At 36.8% G+C, this 27989-nt stretch overlaps 1 protein-coding gene and 2 long non-coding RNA genes across 6 annotated transcripts; 2 read left to right on the top strand and 1 right to left on the bottom strand.

Moving 5' to 3' along the window:
• The first annotated feature begins 8367 nt into the window (after positions 1-8367).
• On the top strand, positions 8368-10327 carry LOC145128715 (uncharacterized). 3 transcript variants are annotated; one of them, XR_013717064.1, is made up of 3 exons: positions 8368-9061; positions 9275-9932; positions 10007-10327. It is a non-coding gene; the product is annotated as an uncharacterized LOC145128715 (long non-coding RNA). The 3 variants fall into 3 exon arrangements; XR_013717065.1 differs by having other exon boundaries at positions 8368-9150; XR_013717063.1 differs by having other exon boundaries at positions 8368-9932.
• A 140-nt stretch (positions 10328-10467) lies between these two features.
• On the bottom strand, positions 10468-11717 carry LOC145131586 (uncharacterized). The gene is made up of 3 exons (XM_079066258.1): positions 11584-11717; positions 10608-11506; positions 10468-10485 (listed from the first exon to the last, which is right to left on the bottom strand). The coding sequence occupies exons 1-3, from the start codon at positions 11639-11641 to the stop codon at positions 10468-10470; spliced, it is 975 nt and encodes a 324-aa protein (XP_078922384.1). The 5' UTR covers positions 11642-11717.
• A 281-nt stretch (positions 11718-11998) lies between these two features.
• Positions 11999-13044, top strand: LOC145128939 (uncharacterized). Of its 2 annotated transcripts, none has more exons than XR_013717195.1 (3): positions 11999-12101; positions 12176-12234; positions 12826-13044. It is a non-coding gene; the product is annotated as an uncharacterized LOC145128939 (long non-coding RNA). The 2 variants fall into 2 exon arrangements; XR_013717194.1 differs by having other exon boundaries at positions 12784-13044.
• Positions 13045-27989: the final 14945 nt, after the last annotated feature.

Raw genomic sequence — 27989 nt, 5'->3', positions numbered from 1 at the left:
GAACTCAACAATGTAGTAAGTGATGTTTTAATCGCTAGATATTTGTACGATCTTATCTAGTAGTTATTTGTATGTTTTTTGTACGGTGAGCAACTGAACATGGTGTCCACTTTTGGAACCGGAACTGTCTCGTAACCACTGGTTCTGGAAACAGAACCGCCTTAAGCGGTTCCGGTTCTGGTTCTCATTTTTTCGGAACCGTTACTCGTTGGGTAACTGCGGGAACCGATTTGTGTATAAACTAACTCATATAATCATGGATTGATGTTAAATAATAAATTTAATTTTCAAATTTATTATAAAGAGTATCTAAATAATCAACATTTCTTATTTACATTTTGAAAATTTTATAACATGAACGGTACTTGGCTTTTATGACTTTTGTAACACCCGTTGTCAGGTATTTTATTTTCAGCCCTTGAAGTTATTATAGTTTTGCATTTTGGCCACTTACGTTGGGCGTACTAGCCTTGTACGTCGGGCGTAAGTCTTCGGGGAAGTCAAGGCAGGAAGAGTACGCTGGGAGTATGTGTGAGTACGTCGGGTGTACTCGCGCAAACGTCAAACCCTAAAATTTAGGGTGTGGCCCCTATTTAAACCGTAGATCGAAACCCTAGCCTTGTGAGTTTGATTTGGAGATTGAAATTGACCTTTGTGTGCTCTTGGTTGTGAAGGAAGGATCATTCAAGAAGTGGTGGTGCTTGCAAACTTTGGGATCCATAATCTATACCTCCTTGTCTATCTTGAGAAGGTATAAAGTTCTTACCTTGGGACTTATATTGTGAGATCTTGTTTGCATGGTTTTTGGTTCTTTTTGTCCCAAAGCTTGGATCTTTGTGAGTATAGAGTACTCCAGAGCTATTAATTTGTCCTTTCAAACATTCTAAGGTGTCTTGAGTCATAAAAATGCTAGCTTGGTCACTTCTTTTCTTTCATGCAAGAGTTGTGGAGGTTTTTATGAAGTAAAAGTTATGGATTTTGATTTTTAGCTCCTTATAACCATGCAAAGGCTTAAAGTCAGAGAATTTATGGATTAATACGTTATTTAGGGGCCATATCTATGTTTAGAATAAATGTATTAAGGATTAAGACATTTTGCATGAAGATGGTGGGAACAGCATGCGTACGCTACGCGTAGCCTTATGCGAGCTCGTTTTCTGGTGATGCGCTCTACGCCCCGCGTAGAGTCAAGTATGCCGAGCGTACTGACCAAGTTGACTTTTGTTGACTTTCATGGATTTTGAACAATTGAGTCTTAGGTGGATGGTGAGGGATTTGTGAAGCGCAAAATAGTCTTTTACTCTAAGTGCAGACTAGACTTGACTTGGGCTTAATTGTGTGTGTGTGAAAATACCTTAATTATTAATTAAGGTTAATTGGTGTATTTAATTAGGCAGAGTCTAATTTTGGCAGTTCGGGTATGAGTTTTATCAGTCATTAGTGCCAGGTGAGTCTCCTCACTTATTCTTACCTGTGTGATAGAATAGATGTATGTATATATGTGATGACCAGCTGGCTCTAAGTTCTATTACTATGTATATGTTGTTTACATATGTTGAGACTTCAGGTAGTCTCCAGGGTTGCTAATAACCCACAGGGCGTTCTGTTTGCCAATTGAGATTGCGGGTAGTCTCAAGGGTTGTTGATAACCCATAGCTATTTTATGTGTTGTGATGTATGTGATATCTTGGGGAAGTCACTAAGCTATGTACTTACAGTTGTTGATTAAATTTGTTTCAGGTACTTTTGAGGATCGCGGGAAAGCGAAGGCTTGATTGTACACATTCGCTTGGAGATTTTGTTACTGGATATTTTGGGACACTCTGATACTTGATGTGGATCTGTATTTGATATTATGATTTTCTTGAGACGGGTTTTATGAAAAGTGTTTTTATATGATATTAAAAATGAAAATTTTGGTTGGAAAATTGGATGTTACAACTTTTGAATATATGAAAAACAAATTGTAATTAAAAATCCGTCATGGTATTAGATATTTATTACTAGCATTCTTCCTAAGTTTATAAGTAAACTTTAACAATAGTTTCAACATGATGGGTTCTCATACAGTTTCATAATTGTGGAATACATAGCTGCCAAAATTAAACTTAAAAATATGAATGCGAGAAGAGTACCAAACTTATCTATCAATCTGTTGTGCTTACGAAGAGTAATAAACTTATCTATTGATCTTTTGTGCTTATGAAGTAATAATATGTATTAATGGAGCTTTGATTTTGGTTAACGGTCGCCCACGTAAGAATTTCAGATTCAGAGAGGTTTGAGGCAGGGTGATCCTCTTTCTCCTTTTCTTTTTATCTGAGCTATGAAGGGTCTTCATGTGGCTTTGGAGAGGGCATGGATGGATAATGTTTTTACAGGAATCTCTATTAGGGACATTGTGATTTCGCATTTTCTTTATGCCGATTATGTAGTTGTTTTGTCATCTTGGAGTTTGGATAATGCTAGACATCTTATTCGTATTTTCCATTGTTTTTATATGGCTTCGGGTCTTAAAAATAATTTGCAAAAAATCAAATTAATTGGAGTTGGGGTTACATCTTCATAGATCATGGAGGTTGCGACATACATAGGGTATGCTTCTGATTTCCTCCCATTCATTCACATGGAGGTACATGTAGGTCACAATATTAATCGGTTGAATGCTTGGTCTTCTATTATTAACATATTTCATAGTAGACTTGTGATTTAGAAGGGTAAAAGCCTTTCAATTGGTGGTCGTCTTACTCTACTTAATTCTGTTCTTGGTCCTCCGGGCAGTTATATTATGTCGGTTTTCCCTACCCCTCTCACGGTTATTCATACTCTGGAATCTTTCAGGGCTAGATTTTTTAGGGGTGCTGAGTTGGATGAGAGGCTGATGCATTGGGTCAGTTGGAATAAAATTCTAGCATCTAACACTAGTACAAAAATGACCTACGGTCACACTTTTCGAAAAACGGCCTGTGACACTTTTTATTAAAAGTGTGGCCAAAGGTCACTAAAAAAATTTAGAGACTGTTTTTGGATACATTTAAATTAGTTTGTGTGGCCATTATATAGATAATCAAAACTTTAACCACACTTAATTATACCAAATGTGACAAATATTAGTCACACTCGAACACTGAGGCCATAGGTCACAATCAGCCACAGGTATCGATTAAGATTGTCATACTTTTTTTATGAGAGACAGTAGATAAAAGTATCGTCACATGAGTTAGTTCTTTGTGTGTCTATAACCTGGTGCCTTTTTAGCCACATAACAGACAAAGTAGCTAAAAGGTGATACATATGGTCACACTAAATATTTGTGTGTCCATAGCGCGGTTCTGTACTAGTTGTACTTAGTTAACGCAAGAAAATAAAACAAGTTACTATTGGTTACTTATGGTCATGTACCTTTTATTATGTGTGTCAAAATATTATGAATTGGCTTTAAGAATAAACAAATATTGTGTGTGTAGGTAGCATTTAGTTGCGATTACAAATATTATATGTGTCTATATGTAAATATAGTTATAAAAAAACAATAATGTCTTATCGGTATAATTAGGGGTCATTCATTGAATATGTTACTTATGGTCATGTACCATTTATTATGTGTGTCAAAATATTATGAATTGGCTTTAAAAAGAAGCAAATAGTGTGTGTAGGTGGCATTTAGTTACGATTACAGCTATTATATGTGTCTATATGTAAATATAGTTATAAAAGAACAATAATGTCTTATATAATTAGGGGTCGTTCATTGAATATGTTACTATATTTATGTAATGTTCATTCTGGTTGTACTATTGTATTTGGAAGACTCTTAAATTTGACCATATCTATCTTTGATATCATTTGGCAGAATAAAAAATGAACAAAAAGTTCAATCATGGCATTTTACAAAAGTACATTGCTTTTTTTTGCAATTAAAGGGTTGTATAAATTAATGAAAAAAATTGAATGACAGTTTTGTAAAGTTAGAAACAAATTCTGAAAAAACCAAAAAAAAATAAAAACAAAAACAAATAACAATATAAGAAAGGACCAAATTGCCCTTTTGTCATCTATTTTTTTAATTGCACCAGATCATACATCATTAAAAAATGAAAAGAATACAACTTTATAACATGTCATCCACCATTATAGTAAAAAACTGAAAAAAAATTAACTTTGTGTTATAACAATATTACACCAGAAAAATTTGATGGTATAATATGGTAAAAAGATATTAAGGAAAGTACATCATCATTTTTTGTCATTTTCTTATTCTCCACGTAACGCTAGGATCAATGTTTGGCCTTTCCCTTCTACAAACAAAAATAAATATCATTATATGCTAAAAGAAGGAAAAATATAATCGCTACAAATGTAATTCATGACATTAAGAAACACATACCGTACGTATAAGAATACCATGACATTCAGTACGAAAATAATCATTTTATCACATATTTTTCCCTGCAAACCACCACCATAAAATATATAACACAATTCCTCTAGCTTTTTAAGTGTTGCAACATGACCATCAGCCAAATCCATCACATGGATGTAATCCCGGATCTGCAAAGATAAATAAAAAATTATAAGAAAAATCAATTGAATGGAAGTAGTATGCTGCTATAACAAGAATAGATAGATACATACAACACTGCCATCTTTTGTAGGGTAATCATGACCATAAACATTCAACTCTTGTAATCTTCTAACAACTACTTAGTTTTTGTGTGTAAGGCATCAGATTATTTGGGATCCCAATGGGATCTTCACCAAGTTTCCCACTCTCGAGTTATCTCTTTAAGGAACCACTAGTCAACACACAAACAGACATATAAATAATCAAATTTCAAACAGTATCGATTATATAAACTCTTCATTGGCTAATAGCTTTAATATTGCAGTTTTTTTTAACAATATTAGGCAAAAATTTTAACAATATTAAGCAGAATTTATGACAGCCGAGAGGTCATCTGGAGGAGGGGAAACAGATGAGACAAGTCCAATACCGTGTGAACAAGAATCTCTATGAATCTGTGATGTTAACCATTTAAAATTTTCAATCAATAAAAACGAATTTGATCAGAACTATCCATCAATGAAAACGAATTTCATTAAAATTGTGAAACCATGAATTTGTGAAGCTGTAAATATGTGAAATTGTGAATTTACACAACTAAACGATGGCAATATACCGTCGGATCTGCATAACTAAGCTCTGAACATACCTTCAGAGAGGGAGCAACGAGATGAGCAAGCGCCAAGAGGACCTGGAAGCGTAGGTGTTTCAGGCGGAGGCGACGAGGTGTAGTCGAAGGGCTTGATACTGTCGGACCTGTTCTACGTCTCAGACTCTCGGACTAAATTAGCAAGTGGAAACAATAGAGAAGGAAATCAAAAGAACAACGAGATTCGTGAGATCGTTTTGCGTCTTTGGGATAAGGGCAAGTGGAAACGATTGCTTGAAAATGGAGATGGACTCTCAATTGGTATCGAGGACGGCGATGTTTGAGATGTGCGACAGTGTAGGTCGATAGTGTGGCGACAACCCACAAGGGATGTTAACGTAAGGGGTTTCGTGGGGGTAGACGTCATTCGCCAATGAAGGTTAGTGGAGTCTGTCACTGGTGAGGTAACACGATTAGGATAAGGAGAGTGCAAAGTTCGATAAAGAAAGAAGAGGGAAATCAAAAATAAGTGTGGGAATTTTAGTTTTTTGGTGAAAATTTGTATCAAAGAAATATATACTTAAAAAAAGTTAGATTAATAATAGAATTTAAAAAATATATTAATTAATATTGATTATATAAAATAGAAAAAATATATATGATTTTCCTATGGTTTGTTTGAACTCTAATGTAGAGAAAAAACTATCAAAATTCTTACTTGTTTACTTATGTTGTTTTAGTCTACTCTGTGGTAGGGTTTTGAAAAATGTAAACTAAAAACCCCAATCCATAAGTCATAAGCCTTAAGCTCTAAGTTATAAGTCGTGAACCTTATGTCCTAAGCACTAAGCATCAAGGCTATCCATAATGGGTGCCAAAAAGATGCGTCAAAACTAAGGTGGACAACCAAGTCATGTGTGAACACTTCCCCAGTGGCCAGTGGCTTGGTTGTGGAGTGGTTATGGAGACGGATGAAGACGACGCATGTGATTGGTTAAACTTTTTTGACCATTTTCTTCGCATGTGATATGCTAAGGTTTATGTTTTAAATTTTTTTTATTTAATTTAATATCAAAATAAATAAATAAACAATTTGGAGTGGTGACCATTTCAAAAGGCTAGTGGTTTGGTAGTGAGCTTGTAGTGGAGTTTATGTGGCGTTGAGCTGGCAGCACTTTTCTAATGGATTGGTGGTGACTACTCTCGTTAGCCTAAGCATTAAGCTCTAAGCCCTAACCTGTAGATTTAATTCTTATGGTTGATGATTAATTACTTAAGTCTCAAGTCTTATGGATGAGGGCTTAGGTCTTAGGGCGCAAGGCATGTGGCTTAGAGCTTAGGGCTTAGGGTATAAAGCATAGGGCCTAAGGCTTAATGCATATGAATTAGGCCAATTATGGCTTATGGATCATGACTTATGATTGAGGGCTTATGACTTATGTTTAGGGCATAAAGCATAGGGCCTTAGGCTTAGTGCATATGAATTAGTCTAATTATGGCTTATGGATCATGACTTATGACTTATGACTTATGACTTATGACTGAGAGCTTATGACTTATGCTTAAAAATTAGGGCTAATGGCTTAAAATTGGGGCTTATAGCTTTAGGTTTACATATGCTTTATGCATCATGGCTTATGAGTTATGACTTATGATTTATATATTAGTGATTATGGATTTAGGCTTAAGGCTTATTCATTCAGGCTTGAGGCTTGTGGCTTGTGATACATGTCTAGTGTATAGGCTTATGGCTTAGTAGTTAGGGTTTAGGGCTTTAGCTCACATCTACATACCACACATCCTACCCAACACCACCCCTACAACCCAATCCATACACATACACACATACACACACCCATACCTATATCCCCACATTACCCTTAGTGATTGATTAATCAGATGAAAGTCATTAACCGATTACGAATAAAGACAATTGGTCAGGCTAGTTGGTTCTAGTTAATATCAGTCAAAGCCTGTCATATTAATATATTGATATTTTTATTTGGATATATAGATTATTAATATTAAATTTTATATGTAGTGGTGTTGGTGTGGGTTTGTAGGTGAAGGTGGATTGTATGAGGTAAGTATTGGGTATAGGTGTAGGTGGGCGTGCTTTGGCAAATATGGGAAGATTGTGTATGGGTGTGTGTGGGGGTATACATGTATGTAAAGTTGGGTTTGGGTAGGGTGGGTGGATATATGGATTTGTAATAGGGTATGGTGTATGCGTGGGTTTGTAGGTATAGATAGGTGGCTTATGACTTATGACTTATGGCTCAAGGGTCATGACTTAGGCTTATGCTTAGGTCTTAGGTGTATGGCTTGTGAGTAAGGGCGAAGGGCTTAAGGCTTAAGGCTTATGGCTTATGCCATATGACTTGGGGCTTCAGGCCTATTTTGTATAAAATATCTTATGATATATGTTTGACAGCTTATAGCTTAGGAGTTAAGGCTTGTGGCTTATAGTTTATGGATTAGGGCTTAAAGTTTATGACATATGGCTTATGGATTATGACTTATATCATAAGCCATAATCCATACGTCTCAAGCCATAATCCAAAAGATACAACTCTTAAGCAATAAACTATAAACCATAAATCTTAAGTCATAAGCCATAATTCTTAAACCACATACCATAATCCTTATGGGTTATGGTTTAAGGCTTACAAAATAGCGATTATAACTTATGGCTAAACTCATATTGCTTAAAGCTTAAGGTGTAGAGCTTATGACTTATAGTTAGCTTAGTCCTTAGTCCTTATGGCTTATGGCTTATGACTTAGGGCTTAGGGATTAAGGCTTATGGAGTAGGGATTATGGCTTATGCTTAGGATTTAGGGCTTATGTCTTGGGATTATGAATTAGGGCTTATGACTTATGGATATGGCTTGGCCTCAACCAGACTCGTTTACACTTACACACATACATATGGAAAAAAAACTTATAACAAAATAATTATATATTAGATTTTAATTTCATGATAGAAATAAAAACATAGATATTAATTTTTAAATAATAAAAACAATAGATAATATTATCAATGAAAAAAAATTATTTGTAATTTTATGAAAAAATTAAAACCGGTCCGGAAACCCTGGTTAAGAAAGTTATCTTTCTAAAAAAAATAGAAAAATTAAAAAAGAAAAAATCATTTATTTGCAATTTTTATAGAAATTAAAATTTCATTTTTGGTTTATTCCCTCGTTCTTCCATTCCAAAAGTTCCAGATTCCCTCTGCCTGAAAAATTTTAGATTTAGTAATTCCTTCCTCTTTAAGCCTAATATCTATTATCTTCAATGTTGAAACCCTTAGGCCATGAGGGATATCGGAAATTCCAATCGCGTTCTCCATTGCACCATCGATCCAAATGTCTGCTATCGACAATCGAAGATGTCAATCCTGAATATTGAAAATCAACTCACATCCCGCTCAGGTTTCCAAATTCCCATTACCCCCAACATAATCTAAACCACTAGGGTTCGTTCTTTCGTTTTTCTCTCATGGGGTCATCGTTACCAATCCGTCCCTCTACCCTGGCTCCTCCACATCGCGCCTTAGCCCATATCGTCGATCGTGTTTCCCCTAACCCTTGTTCATCCTCTATTGGCTGCTTGAAAATAGTATGAACAACTTCTCTTCATAATCAAGGTACTGACGATTTTGTGGAGAAAACAATATAAAACCGTCTATCTGGATAAGGTGCCAAGTCAGATCACGAAACGAGTTGAGATGGAATTAAGAATTCCAGGATCGATGCCATTAGGCTCCTTCCGTCTCCTATCAGAACATTTTTCGGTGAGTTTCTCACGAAATAGCCCCATACCCCCATTGGTGTTTTCTCGGTTTTTTTTGGGTCTTCATCTCAACGGTACAAGAGCTTAGAAGCCTATAATCGAATGTAAAGGTAAGCCCTAAACATGTTTTATTTGAGATTGTTGATTAGGTGATATTCTTGTTGATAAGTTAGGAGTTGATCTTCCATTCATGTTCAAGGTGATTGCTATTTCATCCTCCATGTTTAAATATGATGTTTTTGATAAGTCTTTCCACAAATTTGTTCTCAATTGTAATTAAGAAGGGGATATAAAAATGTTGAGGAATTTCTTTTTGTTTTCAGGTTTGATTACATGCAATCACTACATTCGATTGGTATTGATTTCATATGAGCTTGCTAAAGATCTAAATCATGCATAAGGGAAGTGTCAATACTGTAGATGTAGAGATATATCTCTTCTAATTATGATTTATATCTTCCTATTATGTTTTAAATCCCTAAATCTCTTCTTATAACGCTTTAATTTGGTCTGATTATCAAGAAGTGGAATGTTGAATGTTGTTTCTTTCATTAAGCAAGTCAAGGTCAGTACTCATTACTTTATAGAACAAATTACTGAAATAGTCCCTGTGGTTTGGCTAAAGTTGCGCGTTTGATCCCTATGTTTTGTTTTGCACTCGGACCATCCCCACGTTTTCTTTTTATTACCCGCCTGGTCCCTGGGTCCGTTAGTCGTCAATTCCAAACGTTAAGTCCCTCACGTGCTTCGCACATGAGGGGTATTTTCGTCATTTTATATAAAAAATCTATTAGAACACCTCTAAACCCCGATTCTCTCTATTTTCGAATACGCCCTTTCTTCTTCTCCTTCATTTCGTCTTCTTTGAAGTGTCGATCAACCCTAATGGAAAAAACCTGCAAGTGTGGTGAAGTTGGTGTGATACGAAGATCGACTACCAAGAAAAACCCTAGAAGACTTTTCTATTGTTGTACTGGAAAGGTAAGGACAATTTCTTCTTAAGTATATCTATATATCACATACCTTTAACACACACCAAATTACTCAAAATGCAGGGAGCAAAATGTGGTTTCATAGATTGGGTTGATGAGGACAACTTTAATGGTGAAAAAACTGAAAAAAGTATCTCCCCTGATTTGCAGAAGTCATTGGATGAGCTTCAACATGAGAATAGGGCCTTGAGGCTGTTATTAGTGTTCAGTTGGGTTTTTTTTGTGTCAATTTTAATTTACAAGCTTTAATTTATGCTATCAATGTACTTATCTTTTGTTTCATCAAGGCAGTTTTCTAATGGGATGGAATTTAGTGGTTTGTAATGGAATGGAATTGAATTGACTGTTTTATAATGGAATGGAATTGAGTGGTTTGTAATGGAATGGAATTGACTGTTTTATAATGGAATGGAATTGAGTGGTTTGTAGCATAAAGTACCCATGGACAGTTGTTTTCTTCACTTTCTTTATTGCTTTGACTGGGCCCACATGGGTCAAGTTGACCAAGGTCTGGGATAGTGCCTTTACAAATAGCTCTCATTCTGTTTTTGTCATTTTTTATGAAGTCTAGTTCCCTCCTTGTCTCCACAGCATGTTGTCTTATTGCATTTTTCAATTCTTCAGATGAGGTGAATTTTTGGTACACATAGAATGGATCACTAACTCTTGCTTCACTGTTTTCCATTGCCCTTCGGATTGCCTTAATTGACTTTCTTCTCTTGTTGCTCCCACCTTCATCGGATGATGACTCATATAAGAATACCTCATTGTTTACAACCTCAATATCATCAATTTCCCTTGTTTCTGTTTCCTTGACATTTGACCCTCCAAGATCACCCACCCACTCTATATCTTCATCAATATTTAACAAAAACTCATTCATGTCTATCTCAGGTTCATCTAGGAGGTTATCTAAGTCTACTAAGAACTCACTATCATCACTATCACCACTATCATCAGCATCATCTCTATTGTCACTTTCATGAGTAATCCCTCCAGTTTCTTCATTTAGAAATTCATCAAATTCATCACATATACCTTGTGTTTCACATTGGGCATCAATTTGGGCACTTTCAGTTTCTTTTGTTGGCACAACATTTGGTTTACTTGATCCAATACAATCCCCTGTTTCAGTTTCCTTCCATTCCAAAAAAAGCCTTCTACTACACGAAGGTTGATCAACGATTTCTTCTATCCTAACTTTACTAGGGGTAGATGACATTGTATATGTATGCAACATTGTTTTACCATGTTCAACATAAACTTCAATCAGTTTATGTTGACCCACGTATGTACCCAAATGGTTAATGTCACTGTCACTAGCCAATGCAAACAACCCAAAGTCCAAATCTGAAAAGGGTCTTTTGAAGTGGTAATAAAGCAACTTACCCTCCTCAACACAGCCTAGGGTCTCCATCATCTCATCAATATCGTGCACACAAAACTCATCAATGTCCAATAGATCAACGTATCTTTCTTTGCCCTTGACGTACCTCCTTCCAGGAAACTTCGTAAACTCTCCACCATAGAATAATCTGATGGAGAAGATAGTTGGATGACCAGCTGTAAAAGAGAAAGCTTCAACTTATTAGCTTGAAATTTGTAAGTGATAAATTTAACTTTTGAAATTAAGGGGTTACCGTAATGGTTTTCAACGTCTATTTCTTCCATGTTTGCTCTAATCCTCCAACCCACCATTGTTGCTTCGATGATTCTTGCAAAATTTTGAGGAGTTAGGGTTTCTACTCGATTTTGATGAGTTACAGATTAAGTGAGAGAGAGAGTGTGTGTGAGAGGGAGGTGATCGGAAAATGATCGGAATGAAGAAACGATTGGCATTGCATTTAGGCGCCATGTATAAAATGACGAAAATACCCCTCGTGTGCGAAGCACGTGAGGGACTTAACGTTTGGAGTTGACGACTAACGGACCCAGGGACCAGGCGGGTAATAAAAAGAAAACGTGGGGATGGTCCGAGTGCAAAACAAAACATAGGGACCAAACGCGCAACTTTAGCCAAACCACAGGGACTATTTCAGTAATTTGTTCTACTTTATATTACTTCATTACTATGCAAAAAGACATAAATGCCCTTTTGGTAATAGATCAGAATATGAGTTGCAGTTGTCATCTACTGGTGGAAGGCTTATCATTGCAAGTACCTTATATTTTCTATCCTTCAAACTCTTGATTTATGTCCTATATCATTAATTTTGATGGTTTTTTTTGCAGTTTCTACATTTGGAATTAGATGCGTTTCTTTGACACCACCACTCCTCACCGGCCTCTTTGTAAGTAGTTTTCTTCTTCTATACATGTTTTTCTATTATAAGTAAAGCTATGACATTTATTTCTTGTATATATGTGGTTTTTGCACATCAAATTTGCTTTCAATCAAAATTCTAAATTGGCATACATGTTTTTAGATTTTATCTAAAAAATGTTGCTCTCATGTTTTTCCCTAAACTTTTAGGGCTGTTTGGATTTGCTTTTAAAGTTATTACTGGTAATTCTAAGCAATCAACTTAGGGTAATAACCAAAATTTGATTGTGATTCTTAATTTTTTGAGCATTGAGGATTAAAATAATGATGTCCTGTGATCATATAATTATTAAAGCTTTGTTGATTATGATTATCTGTGATAGTTGGAAAAATAATATAATGTTTGTTCAAGTGTTTGGAGTTTTTAGGGTTTGTCTAAACTTGGTATTTTGCTTCTGATTACAAGAAGAAATGATATAGGAAAAAGTCACGTATATGCTCTAAAATTTTTTGTATTTGTTTTCACTTGTGAATCTTGTTAATTCTCGTGTTTGATTACTATTTTTTTTATTACAAGGCTTGTATGATCACCAAGAACATGTGTTTCGTCTGTTGTAAGTGCAAGTGCAGGAATGACTATGACAAGAAGATTGATTAGAAACTGGAACGATTATGATGCATCTAGCAATAAGAAGATCAAATATGATGATGTAGTTTGTTGATTATTTATGAGCAAAATAATTTTAGTTGGAGGTGCAAGTAAGAATTTGAAGCCATCTTTAAGAAACATCTTTATTTTCACTGAGCAAATTAAATCTGAGATTATGTTTATCATTGCCATCCATATCTTTTAAAGCTTATTTTAATGTTCACAATGGTTTATAATATCTATTACTATATACTCTATCAGTGTAATACTTCTCTTCATATGATTATAATCCAAGTTTTGGTTTATGATGTTTTTGCTCTACTTCCCTTATTTTAATACTTGCAATTAGTATAATTTTTTATTTTTGGGTATTTTAATTACGAATTTATTGTGTGGATTTGGATTTCAGTTATTAATAATATCGAAATATAAAGTTTTTGTGACGATGAATTAAATAATAACAACGTAAAAAAAATGATGTGACAAATAAATATCACATTTCACTAAATTCAATAACTATGTGACTAAAAATTCATGTATGGTCATGCTTAGATAATATTTTTTTTGTCAGAAAATAAAATAACCACTTGTAAATATGCAAATAATATCACCATATGGAAGATAGTAGTCATGTTTATCTATATTGTGTGTCTTGACAGAACACTAATGGCCACAGTTTAAATTACTTTCTATGATTGTAGTACAAACAATAGTCACATTCAACAACGTTTTCGTGTCTAAATGATAAAATAGGTTATACTAATAACCAATTTTTATGGTAATAATTGGAATATTGGTCACACTTGCAACAACTTTGTGTCTATAAATCAGTTACAATTATTTTGTAATTGATTCTCTATGTCGAAATAATATAAAATAGTCATAGTTACAACGTTTTATATGTCTGAATGATAACATCGGTCATGAAAAATAATACAAATATGGCTGTAAACTAATATTAAATCCGTAATTTTAACAAAATGTGTGTCTTTATAATACTTATGATCATGTTTCACTTAATTGTGTCTCTATATGATATGTAATAGTCACCAAAATTGCTTCTTTTTGTGACTAATTATTAGCAAATCGCCACATATGAAATTAAGTACATGTGACCATTTAGCGAATATGGTCATGTTCACCGTAATTACATGTCTGCAAAAGATACCAAATAGTCTTAATAAACTTTAAATTGTGTGACTATTTATTAGTAAAACGTCACACTTAAACAACATGCATGACGCAAGTTGGTGATATATAGTCACTACAGTTACAAAATAAATGTGTCTACCGAAAGTTTAACGCCACAATATTGGATAAAATGATTGATTTTAGCAACAAAATTCTCTGCCTAATAGCCACACATTTATAATACGGCCACACTTTTTCATATCATACGGACACTACATTTTAAAGTGACCATAAGACCCATACGATGGCGTCACCTTCCGTCACACTTTCAGTGAAAAAATAAAATGTCACTATACACATATGGTCACACTTTTTTGGTGTGACTGTAAGTCATTTTTCTTGTAGTGTAAATAGGTTGGAGGGCTTGTGGTGGGAAGTATTTTTGCTTTTAACAGAGCTTTGATGTTTAGGTAGAATTGGAGGTTCTTTCATCATCCTAACATGTTGTGGGTGAGAATTGTCAAAGCTATCTATGGCCAAGACGGGGGTCTTTTTTCCTTACCTTATCGTGGTTTTCCGTTGGGACCTTGGAACAACCTTATCCGTATGATTTCCAACCTCAGGAACAAGGGGATTGATCTTCTTTCCCTTTTTCAGATTAGGGTGGGAGATGGTGCTTCAGCGAGTTTTTGGTATGATAAATGGTTGGATAATTTTCCTCTTGCAGTTGTTTTTCACAGGATTTTTGCTTTAGATATTCAAAAAGTGGCCTCTGTCAGAGATCGTTTTCTTTTAGGTTGGGATCCCTCCAACCTCCATCGTCCCCCACAGGGAGGTATTGAGCAATCCTAATGGGACGTTTTTTAGATTTGGTGTTGAAGTTTTGGTTGCAAGATAGACCTGACAGATTGGGTTGGCTTGGTGACATGTCAGTTGTATTGTCTGTCTCTTCTACTCGTTCTATTATTGATTCTAGTACGCTAGTTTGTAGCATCCGGGATTTTCCAGGTATTATTATTGATCATCTTAGTTGAAGTGTGGAATGGTTTGGTTTGGGCTTTGGCCATTGGGCCTTATAAGTGGGCTGAGGAAGCTTCGTACGCGGGGCGTACATTGCCATGTACGCCCAGCGTACTCGTGAGAGTGAACCGCGGAGGTCATGCACGTACGCCCAGCGTACCAGGAGTACGCCCAGCGTACGTGTGTGGCTCCTTAAACCCTAAAATTTAGGGTTTACTCCCTATATAAAGAACATAACCCCTGTTGTTTCAGCCTCCCTTCACCCATATCCAGCCACCACGAAAACCCTAGCTCCCTTTTGTGTGCCTTCGTGTTCTAGAAGCCATTTGAGAGTGTTTGTGTGTTGTGTTAGTGATAAGGGAAGAAAGAAGCTTGAAGAAGAAGCAATGATCCACCAAGAGCTTGTAGATCCAGAGGATTGACATCATTTCTGACTCTTTTGAGGTATCAAGTTCCATACTTGGCCATTGTATGCTTAGATTTGTTTTTGGGGGTGTTTAAGATCACTTTTGGACCTTATTGTTGAGGCTTCTTGCATCTTTACGATTTCAGAGCCTAAGAGCTGTCCTTTTGGGCTCTTGAAGGCACCTAAGGTCATAAAAATCGGAACTTGATGGTTAAGCCACAACCATGCAAGTGTTTGATGTCCATTGAGCTTGTTAAAGGACCAAAATCATGTATTGAGAGCCAACTATGCATGCAAGCACATAAAGTTTGTGACTTTATGGGTTAGGAGGTCTTAGGGGGCCTGGATCTACAGTTTGGACGTAAGGTCTTACTGGATTAAGTCATGAATAAAGCCCCAAGGAAACTGGCCAGTACGATGGGTGTACTCCCTGGTACGCCGCGCGTACTGGGTCAACTCCCCGTTTTGGTCAAGGCCAGCGTACACTGGGCGTACGTGCCAAGTACGTCGCGCTTACGCATGCAGAATGGATGTTTTGGGCTTTTGGGCCTTAAGAGAATGGGCCTGGACTTTGGGGCCCCGTGGCCCATTGTGAAGTATAATTTTGGACTTGGGAATCTGAAACTAGAGTATTGGGCCTATAGGGCCATGATTGGACCCTTTGGAATTATTATATTAGGACTTGGGACTTTGGGGCCCATTTGGGGGTTAAGGCCCAATTCAGAAATTGGGCAATTAGTGGGCCCTTAGGGAGTCCTTGATGGGCCATAGGAGGGCTGGGCTTAATAAGCTAGAATTGGGACTTATGAATGTTCCAATTGGACCAAGGGGTAAATGGTCATTTTACCCTAAATAATGTTATAGACTCTGATTGAGTGTTAATGTGATTATGATAGCCGGGAGTTATCGGAGCAGCTGTTAGAGACTACTTTCCGCGAGATTCGATACGCAGCTTAACGAGGTGAGTTACCTTCCAGTAGAAGTGGGTCTAAGGCCACAATGTCGACCCATTAGTAGGAGTTTGTAGTTAGATAATTGTATGTGTGATAATTATTTGGTATACCATTATCTGTTATGTTCTATGTGCCAGTATGTTATGATTTTGTATGGTAGTGGTAGGGGTGAAATAGTCCTCGGTATCCAATTGAAATAGACCGAAGGGGAGGCCAGCACCCAGATATGCTAGGCAACTATCCGATTGAAATAGACCGAAGGGGAGGCCAGCACCCAGATATGCTAGGCAACTATCCGGTTGAAATAGACCGAAGGGGAGGCCGGCACCCATATATGCTTGGCTAGATATGTTATTGTATGGTATGTGGTATGATGGGGGAACTCACTAAGCTTCATGCTTACAGTTTTCAGTTTTGTTTCAGGTACCTCTTCAACGAAGGGGAAGGAGCCGGCACGGTAGCAGCGCAACGCACACACATGATTTCGGCATTTTGAGATCCATGGGATTTGTACTCTGACATTATTACTGCTTTTTGTTACGATTTTGAGACATGTGATTGGTTTGATGACTTGAAACGATGATGATGTTGTTTTTCATTAAATGATTTTATAAGTATTATATTTAAAAACAAAAATTTTGGTCTTGAAAATTGGGATGTTACAAGTTGGTATCAGAGCCTTGGTTTGAGGGATTCGAACACACCTTCGGGGGTGTCTGGACTCAAATCGAGGGTTTGAAAGATTTTTATAATGAAATAATTTTTTCTAAAATTTAAAATAAGGAGTTTTGAGAAAGAACAAGGTGTATGATGCGTGCGACCGGCCGAGCTCAAGTAATTTTTCCCCAAGATATCCATACATGTTATGTTATTATGTGATATGATTATGAGAACCGCATGCTAGATTAGGGCTAAGGATATAGGAAGACGCCTTATGTGCCTGCTATATGTGCTTATTGAATTAGATGCTTGGTATGGTTACTCAATGCTCGAATGTTGCTTGCTTTGTGCTTTTAGGAGTTCTTGTAACGACGTAATTTTTCAAAACAATTTTTCATTTTAAAACATACTTTCATTCACACAGTAATCATAAAAACATAATGTGTCCATTGTAACATAACAAAACATGTCCTAAGATCTCAATATCATAACTCCATAAGTGTGTACGGATCATGCCGGCGCCTTCCCGCGATCCTCGCTAGTACCTGAAACACATCACACAACAACTGTAAGCATAAATGCTTAGTGAGTTCCGCAAAATACCACATGCAACACATACGCCACTCGAGGCTACAATACGACCCTCCGGTCGATGTGTCTCAGCGGGACCCTCCAGTCCCGTAGCTCGTTGGACCCTCTGGTCCAGTCATAGCTCGTTGGACCCTTCGGCCCGGTCTATATCGTTGGACCCTTCGGTCCGGTCTATATCGTTGGACCCTCCGGTCCGGTCTATACAACACATAGCATACATATATCACAATGCACATAATTGTTGGATTAATGTCTAAGTCCATAACTATATTTGGTATGTACTTGACCCGACCCGGCATGGTCCATTTGGGTTGCACTTCACCGGCACAATTTATATGGATAATCTTTTGAGAATAGTATATTTATGATTTATATTAATATATTATAAGTTCTAATATATTAATATGGAATCATATTATTTAATTAGTATTGATCAAGAATTAATTTAGAATTAATTAAGTGATCAAAAAGAACTAATTAAATATGGACTCTTATATATATGGAATGGGCCAAGTTCATTTAGGTTGGGCTAAGCTTTCATGGATGGTCCATGGAGCTTTTAACCCATGGATCCTATGTAAATGAAAGGTCATGGGTAATAGGGTTTACATGGATGTAACCCTAATCCTCCATAATATATAAAGGGGTCCTTGGCTCACAAAATTGGCACAAGTGTGTGAAAATAAGAGTGGGCCGATTTTAGTGTGCATACATATTCTCTCAAGTTCTTCCAAGGTGTTTTGGTGTTTTGTGATTCCATTTGAGGCTTCCACACTATTGGGGCTAAGCTCTTAAAGCTTGAAGACATCAAGCTACATCAAAAGGTATGTCATCTAACTAGAACTTTGTAGTATAGGTGCTTCATAATATGCTAGTTAGGATGAAACCTTGGAATAGTTAATATTTGCATGTATAATAGAGAAAACATAGATCCAAGGTTTATAGGGTTGCATGTACACCATAGGAGTGTTAGAATGCTCAAAATCCAATAGTGGTATCAGAGCCAGATTGTTTTCTGTTATATTGATGCAAATGTTTTATTTTCAAGTTGAAAAAAAGGAAAAAAAAACATGATGTTTGTCAAATTTTAAGATAATTACTTGTTTTGTGTAAAACGAATTATTTGTAAAATTTGAATCATTTGTTATATGAGTTGAATTATGTCAAATTTAGTAAAAGATAAAATGATATGATTATTTTATTAGTTTTAAAAGTTTGATCTAAATGTTTTAAGGAGTTACATATTTTGTCATAAAATTTTGGAGCTCAAAAGTTTTTTTTTAAAGTTGTGATCTTAAGGGTTTTTGAAACTTCGATAAGTTATGGATATGAAAGTTTTTTTTTTAAAAAAAAATTTGATTCAAAGTTTTTATGGAGTTACAAAATTTGGTGTTAATGTTTTAAAGAATTCCATAACTTGTTCTTAAGTTATGGAACATGGAAAGTTTCATCATAAAACACCATTAATTCCATAAGTTATGGAATCCAAAAGTTTTCAAGAGTTACAAAACTTGCCCTCAAATTTTGGAATTTGGAAAAAGTTTTTTATGATAAAAAAAAGAATTGAATTCTAAAACTCTTGGGTTCATAACTTAAACAATTAATTAAATGGTTTTAATTTTGAATTTAATAATTGGAATTATGATGTTTTTATTGAATAATTCAATTAACTCTTATGGACTTTATTAATAGATAATTAAAGTGTTTAATTAAAAGAGAGTTAAATATTCCATAATGACATGGTTTAAATTTAATTAAATTAAGAGTATAGTTTAATTAATAGATTAAACCACCAAGTATTTTAAATGTCTAAAATACTCCCTTATACTATTATAATATTAAAAGTTTAATATATTATATGTATAAGAGCAAGTCGTCTTACCATTAGTAGGCCTCATTCACGAAGCCGGTCCATAAGGGGGGTATAAGGTTACTGCCTATAAAATGGCAGTTTAATGGGTGTCCACTCTCACCCACCGCTTCCTTGACTGGTGGAGGGTCGTTAGCCGAACAGGTAGGACAAGGACTATAATTCTCCCTTCATTATAAGTATAATGATAAATACTAAGTAACTAAACACTTATAAATTCCCAATCTTAGTTACTTAGGAAAATGTGAATAAGGTGCTAATCCATGAAATTACACTTTGCACTTTGTTTAAGCTGTTAGTGGAGCGTGTGTGGTTAACCGGCACACTAACCTGGACTTAACAAGGTAGGCAAAGGGTAACTTAATGTTTATCATAGTATCGTTGGAGTGTGTGTGGTTAACCGGCACATCGATTGATGGGTAAATATTAATGGTACCAAGTATATTTGCATGGTTACTTCACACCTTGTTTTGTGATCCTCAGCATCCCAGTCACAAAACCTGAAGGGCACACTCGAGATTGAAATATGCCATTGAAAAGTTCAAGGAATCTCAAAAGAATCTAGGAGTTTCAAAATCAATTAAAACCTAATAATACATTTCGTTTATCTTGGTGGAAATTGGTGAATCGTCATTCACCTACTTTCAAATATTTTATGGCTTGGATTACGGCATCACTCTTCCAAGTTATAAAATAGTTTGTTGGGTCCTAGCCTTAATATATCATATTGGGTGTTATATTAAGGACTTAAATCAACTTTACGTGAATTTCTCCCATTGTTGATGTCTGGTTTAGACAACAATGATCTTCCCAAACCAAGCTTTCCTAATGAATATGACTTCTCGAGTTTGGCTCATGGAAGTCATACTTCTCTTCCTCCACCTCCTCCAAATATTCTCCCTAACCCACAAGTTAAAGGTCACTCAAGCCCTAATGGCAAGCAAGGTCTATGTGTGATCACATCTTAGAGATGAAGTCACATATTGACAAGCCGGGAGAGTTGGGTGTCAAAGTCTTGAGAAAGTTGGATGTTCAATCACTTTCTAAGTCACATAGTGAGTTCCTTTGGGACTACTATGAAACAGACTATGACATGAACCTTAATGATCATATCTATTTGCTTGGTGCTGTTGAATCAGCAATGATTTGGAACGATAGTAAAGCAAATTTGATTAGAAGATCAACTTCCCAAAAACTTTATGGACAGTGACAATGGTGACACTGGAAATCCAAAAAAAGCATTCTCTTCCCAATGGAAAGGGATTGGCCATAGTCAACCCGGCTGACCAAATGGTAAAGAGAAAGGCTAAGTCTGAGATAGTCCCATTACCAAAGGGTCCATATGTTTATTTTGCCAAAAGGAAGGGGCGTTGATTGCAAAGCTGCCAAATTTACCTAAGGATGTTAAAGTCAATAAGTTTGACTCTACATCAGGTAGAGCCCATTATCTAACTCTGTTAAGTTCTATTCTGAGATCCTCATTACATGATGTGACTGGGTCACATGTTGATGTTTTAAGAATCAAAGAATAGAGAGAAATCTTAAAGGAAGTATATGCTGATTCTGATCGCGAAGGTGGATTTCGATCGCATCAGAATTTTGAGCAGTTGCTTAAGAAGTTATGATATATTGCTAAGGAATAGATAACAACAATTTTCCATGTGGATTGTAAGGATAAGTTTTTCCGCAAAGTTTTAAAATAAAAGAAAATTGTTTAATTTTATTTATTTGAAATATCCTTACAATGGCATTTGTGGAAAATTGTTGCTTATATGATTCCACTTACAGCAATATTGGAAAATGGATTTGATTCTTTCATTTGTGGTAGTGTCTAAATTTACCAAATCAGGAAAGTTCCTCATCGCCCAAGTTTCAATTGGACCGAAACTTGGAATCATTCAAGTTGAATAGTATGATGAATGAGAAATTTCAAGCATTGGAAAATCAAGACTAATTACTTGTTCACATGGATGTGTGAGTCAAGTGAAGGACTAAAGGGATCGAGTACACATTCTTGTGCACTGGTCATGTCCACCACAAAGCTCGTTAAGACTATTTGATTTACTAAAGTTTAGTAAATATGGTTATACTTACAAGTTTAATTATAATTCTGAAACATTGGAAAAGTCTCAATGTATGGCAGAACGAATGGGAAGAATCAAATTAGGCAGAAAGATAAAAGTTTCTCAAATCTGAAAAGATGGGAGAGTACTTTAGTATCATGTTTGTGATCATCTTAATGATTTAGAAATCATATCACAATTAGTCCTCTAAAGGTCATCTTAGTGCATTCTTATGACTAAGAAGAGGAGTCATGAATTGTTGAAATGGTTAGATCAGGAAGATAAGTCATACTTCGTTCCAAAACAATTCTTAGAGTCATACTCCAAGATTGTAACTTGAGTGACATATCTTAAAGAAAGGTTTAAAACACTTGTCAAATGTAAGAGTAAAAGTGTCCTACTCTTGTACATTTGAAATTGGTAAGTTGTGATGTTTTGATAAAACAAAGACCAAGTAAGGCCAATTGTGTGAAGTGTTTGTCTTGATAAAGAATCCGCACTATCTCTTGAATATTTGGCAAGATAGTCTTATATGTCAAGAGGATAGTGGGAGTCTTAAAGATCTTAAAAAGAATTTCAAGAACTAATCAAGAATAAAACCTGAGGTTCTTCACTAGCACACGACTTGAGGTTTATAACCTATCGTGTTGACATATTCTGTGCCCATTCCAGTTAAACTTGGCTTTGCATAGGAGTTCTGAAAGTTCTCAATTGGTTGCATAACAACTTGGAAGCAATGGCAGGCCCTGTACTGCCAGGTGGCAAGAAGTTAAGATTGCATAAGCTCAGTCCATATGAGTTTGGATTTGTCATTATCCTTGTCTTGTAACTATGGTTTTGACGATTCACATGGATAAGAACACATACACCATAAAATCTAAGGGTCATAAGGTTTCTCTCCGATTCATGAAAATGATGGTGAGGAAACACTTCCACCAAGTAGATTTGAAGAAGATGGCAAAAGGTCTAAACAATTGAGACTATGATTACGGCATCCCTTTTCATAGTTCTGAAATTGTTTAGACACACATGCATGCTATCTAAGGAAAGGTGTATGATTTTGATAAAGTTTTATCAAAGCATCTCGTATCAGAAATCTGAACTTTGGTAAGAAAGTCAATAAAGTATTGATTTCTAGAAGTCCAGCTGATTTCTGAGTACATGTCAAAGCTAGTGGGAGCATAAGTGTTATGCTAATAATCATCATGTTAGTGGGAGCATGATAATTATTGTTAGTGTTGCAAGTTAGCAATGTTAATTATAGAAAACAAAAGTTTCAATTCGTGAGGCTGCAGGGATTGAAAAAGTTGTTTTGCTATAATTAAGGGAGAGGATATACTTCATTTCAGTTCTAAAGGCTTAGATTGAGACCTTAATCATCTTTAGTCAAGAATATATATATTAATTTCATGTTGGATTGGTTCAACTTAAGGAATTCTATATATTGCGTTCTCAAAATTCGATTATGATTACGGTATCCCTCTTCATAGTTAAATTTTGAAAATATGGCAAATAAAAATATTGTAGCAAAAGACTGGTCTAGAATCATGTCTTTATGTGAGACATCATGAATCGTGTACCATTTGCTTTGGGTACAGGATCGATTGCATGTTCTATAATATTTGTCATTTCTAAATTTTTCCAAATGCCCAGAGGCATTAAGAAGGGAAAAGGTCTAGAATTGGATATGACTAAAATGATTAAGCAATTGTCGAGGACAATCTGATGTTTACCAAAGATTGGTTGCTCAGGGACAGTTGGAAGTATAGTGCTAATTTTGGAAGGACTGTATTGACATATTCTGAAAAGAAGCATCTCTTATTCAGAAGTGATAGTCAAAATGAGAATATGGAGTTGTCTCCATAGGTGGAAGTTATCTGTGTAAGATTAGAAAACTAAATGCAAGAAGCATGTCCAAAGCAATGTACTTTGAATATGAGACTTAGTTTCCATGGAGTTGATCTCCATTGGAATACCTTATAATGACTGTTGACAAGTCTTTGTGACTTTGTACATATTCATTACAGGAGGGTCAGTGCATATAAGTTTAAAATCTAAACAGATTTCGATAAATGATAGGAATTTGAAATTCTCACATTTTTCGATAAGGATTTGGGAGTGTGAAATTAGAATCATTGAAATTATGTTCAATTGGTTTATTTCACAAAGTAAGGATCATAGACAAACATAGAGTGCATACTTGGTGTATGGCAAAGCTATTGTTTAAGAAAAACATAATGTACATGCTTGGAGCATGGGACAACTAGTGTTTTTAATTCAAGTATAAAGTTGATAAAACCGAAACAATGAATAATGAGTAATCAGTATGGTGATAAATAAAAGTGTTTATTTATATTCATAGGGTTTGATCCCATATTTGATTCATTTATTCTTGTGTTTCACTTTGCATGTTTTGACTTCCAGAATAACTAAGTTGCTCTTCCTGAATGATTAAGTTATTTAAACCATCCACAGTCAGTCATATGTTGGAAGTAGATATGAATCAAGACTGTCATGGGTTGGTTTGTAGAGGTCCAAGTTGGTGGACAAAGTGGTGCTACAACACTCATGAGTGCTCATAAGTTCTGAGTATTGGATTCAACCCGCGCTCATTTGAATCACTTCATGGATTTTATCACGAGTGATCATGAGACGATAATATCTTATATTCTTCAAACCTAGAGATATGAGTTGTTACTATGAGTTGGTTATACATTGATTGCACGAAAACGCATTTGGTAACTCGATGTTATAAAACGTGCCTTTGTGTATGATTCAACAAGTAGTAGAACAAGCCATATGAGTCGAAGTTTATCCATTCCTTTTACCTTCGGGATAAAAGCGATATCTGTGGGCCCCTCGATGATTTAGCGATGACACATGTGAGTGCTTGGCCAAGCCAGGACTGATTTGATTTGTTCAATCAGTCAGTCATCATAAATCGAAAATCGGGAAACAACAAATGGACAGAGAGAATGATTATAATCCATGTCTCAGTCCATATGATATCTAGAATAGAGGAATATATGATCCCTTATCTAATGGACAAGTCATTGACAAGGTCAGAGTTCGACAGCGGCTTTAAGAGCTACGATTGCCAGTTAGGTTTTGAAGTCATACTCAATAATAGTTTTAGACTTATCCAAGTGGGAGACTGTTGGATTAATGTCTAAGTCCATAACTATATTTGGTATGTACTTGACCCGACCCGGCATGGTCCATTTGGGTTGCACTTCACCGGCACAATTTATATGGATAGTCTTTTGAGAATAGTATATTTATGATTTATATTAATATATTAGAAGTTCTAATATATTAATATGGAATCATATTATTTAATTAGTATTGATCAAGAATTAATTTAGAATTAATTATGTGATCAAAAAGAACTAATTAAATATGGACTCTTATATATATGGAATGGGCCAAGTTCATTTAGGTTGGGCTAAGCTTTCATGGATGGTCCATGGGGCTTTTAACCCATGGATCCTATGTAAATGAAAGGTCATGAGTATTAGGGTTTACATGGATGTAACCCTAATCCTCCATAATATATAAAGGGGTCCTTGGCTCATAAAATTGGCACAAGTGTGTGAAAATAAGAGTGGGCCGATTTTAGTGTGCATACATATTCTCTCAAGTTCTTCCAAGGTGTTTTGGTGATTTGTGATTCCATTTGAGTCTTCCACACTATTGGGGCTAAGCTCTTAAAGCTTGAAGACATCAAGCTACATCAAAAGGTATGTCATCTAACTAGAACTTTGTAGTATAGGTGCTTCATAATATGCTAGTTAGGATGAAACCTTGGAATAGTTAATATTTGCATGTATAATAGAGAAAACATAGATCCAAGGTTTATAGGGTTGCATGTACACCATAGGAGTGTTAGAATGCTCAAAATCCAACAATAATCTCATATATACACATAGCATACAAGACCCTCCGGTCTACACATAAATACCACTCTAGGTAATGTATAGTGAGAAGACTCACCTCAATGAAGTCGGATAGACTCTCGTGCTTAACATCCCGACCTAGCCTCCTCCTATTAATCAAATAACATTCCCGATCAATACTCTCTCATGATCTCATCTCTACAGAATGGGTAGAAGGCCATTCTACCCTTCCCTGAACTCTCCTAAATCAGTCTTGACCAGAACCCTAAAGTCAACGGTTAACTTTGACCCGACTCGTCGAGTGCACAAAGGCGACTCGACGAGTCCATGCGGGTCCTTTGAATCCTTTCAGTCTCTCTTGGCTCGTCGAGTCATCCTCCCACTCGACGAGTTACACCTGTCACGAATCGCGGGGTAACCCCGACTCGACTCGTCGAGTCCGCTCATGGACTCGGCGAGTTCATTCCATGCTCTCACTCAAATGACCTTCTGAGGTCAGATCTGTTCCTCTAATCCATAGATCTAACCTTCCCAAGCTCAATAAACACGTAAAGGTTCGAACTTGATACTCATGCAACGTCCAAATGACTCTACTTGATGATTTAGCCCCAAATACAACATCCTAAGTCCATTTCTTCCATAACTCCTCATAAAGATAGATGGAATAAGTTCTCTGGACCACTATGGATCCAGATCTGAAGTCTAACATGATAAGGGACCATATTCCCAACAAATTAACCCAATAAAGGGTATAGAAAACCCTAGATCCATGGATTCTTTAACAAAACAGAAAGAGGGTTGATATACTACCTCAAGGATGATGTCCTCTGCTTGCAATCCACAAATAAGCAACCTCCTTGGCCTCCTCTAAGCTGGAATCAACTTCTTCTTGCAAAACCAACCCACAAAGGTCCAATAATGGCTTCTTCTCTCTCAAAAACGCTCAAGCACTATTAGGGTTTCTCTCAAGGCTCTGGTAGCAGCAAATGGTGGCTATAAGGGTCCTTAAATAGGTCCCAAACCCAAGAAATTAGGGTTTCATTAAACAGCATGGACTCGCCGAGTCCGTCACTAAATTAGTCCAACAATGCGCGATCCTACTCGGCGCGTCTGAGCGCCTACTCGCCGAGTCCCTCTCTAATAGTCAATATAAATACTTAAAATGAGATACCTGGGAATCCGGATGTTACAATTCTCCCCCCTAGAATCAGACTTTGCCCTCGAAGTCCTGCTCGACAAACAACTCTGGATGCTGCTCCCGCATCTCCAACTCCGGCTCCCAGGTCAGCTCGGACCCCTTCCGATGTTGCCACTGGACCTGCACTAGAGGCACTTCCTTGTTCCTCAGAACCTTGATCTTCCGATCCCGGATCGCGATTGGTCTCTCAGCATAATTCAGGCTCGCATCCACCTGAATATCCTCCAGCGGTACCACTGCCGACTCGTCGGCTATACACTTCCTCAACTGAGACACGTGGAAGGTATCATGAATCTGGCTCAACTCCGCAGGTAGCTCCAACCGATATGCTACCTTGCCCACCCTCGCGGTCACCCTGAATGGATCGATGTACCGGGGCCCCAGCTTGCCCCTATTCCTGAATCGGATCACTCCTTTCCAAGGAGATACTTTCAGGAGTACGAAGTCCCCCACCTGGAACTCCAACTCGGATCGTCGCCGATCCGCATAACTCTTCTGGTGACTCTGAGCCGTTAGTAACCTCTGTATAACCTGTTGTATCTGCTCTGTCGTCTGAAGCACTATCTCAGTGCTACCCATCACACGCTGCCCTAGCTCTCCCCAACAAATGGGAGTCCGACACCTCCTCCCATACAACAACTCGAAGGGAGGCATGTCAATACTAGAATGGTGGTTGTTGTGTAACGCTCTAAAAATTTCAACCAATTTAAACTTTTCAAAAACAACCCATATTCATTAAGTTATTACAAAAAGGTTTTCAATTCATTTAAACATCAGAGTATCCCCAGAACCACATCATAAAACATGAGGAGCGGTACGATCACGCCTTCGCCTTGCCACGATCTCCTGAAGTACCTGAAACATAACACTACAACCGTAAGCCCGAAAGCTTAGTGAGTTACCCCCAAAATACCAACCACACATAAACATACTCATAAATAGAACAGCCATGCACATCGGGTCTACTGTGTGACTGGTCTGCCCGCACCGGGCCTTCAGTCCACCTGGTCCACCCTCTGAGTCTAGTCACATATATCGAGTCTAGAGTGAGATTGGTCCGCCCGCACAGGGCCTTCAGTCCACCTGGTCCACTCTCTGAGTCTACAGTATGACTGGTCCGCCCGCACCGGGCCTTCAGTCGGCCTGTTCAACTCTCCGAGCCTCGGCACGTCTGGTCCGCCCTCTCGGGGCCTTCAGCCTATCCGGACCGCTCGCTGGGCCTTCGGAATGTCCGGTCCGCCCTGGGTATGTTGGCCTACAGCACCAAGCAGGACCCGCCTCAACCCAACCCCGGTCCAACAACCATGTGTACATAAACATATAATCATATACAATCCTCAACCAGA

This window comes from Lactuca virosa, chromosome 8 (genome assembly GCF_052849685.1).
Source record: "Lactuca virosa cultivar CGN04683 chromosome 8, Lactuca_virosa_CGN04683_v6, whole genome shotgun sequence".
Lineage (NCBI taxonomy): Eukaryota > Viridiplantae > Streptophyta > Magnoliopsida > Asterales > Asteraceae > Lactuca > Lactuca virosa.
Note: the sequence above shows the minus strand (reverse complement) of the source record. Positions and strands in the feature narration are given on the sequence as shown.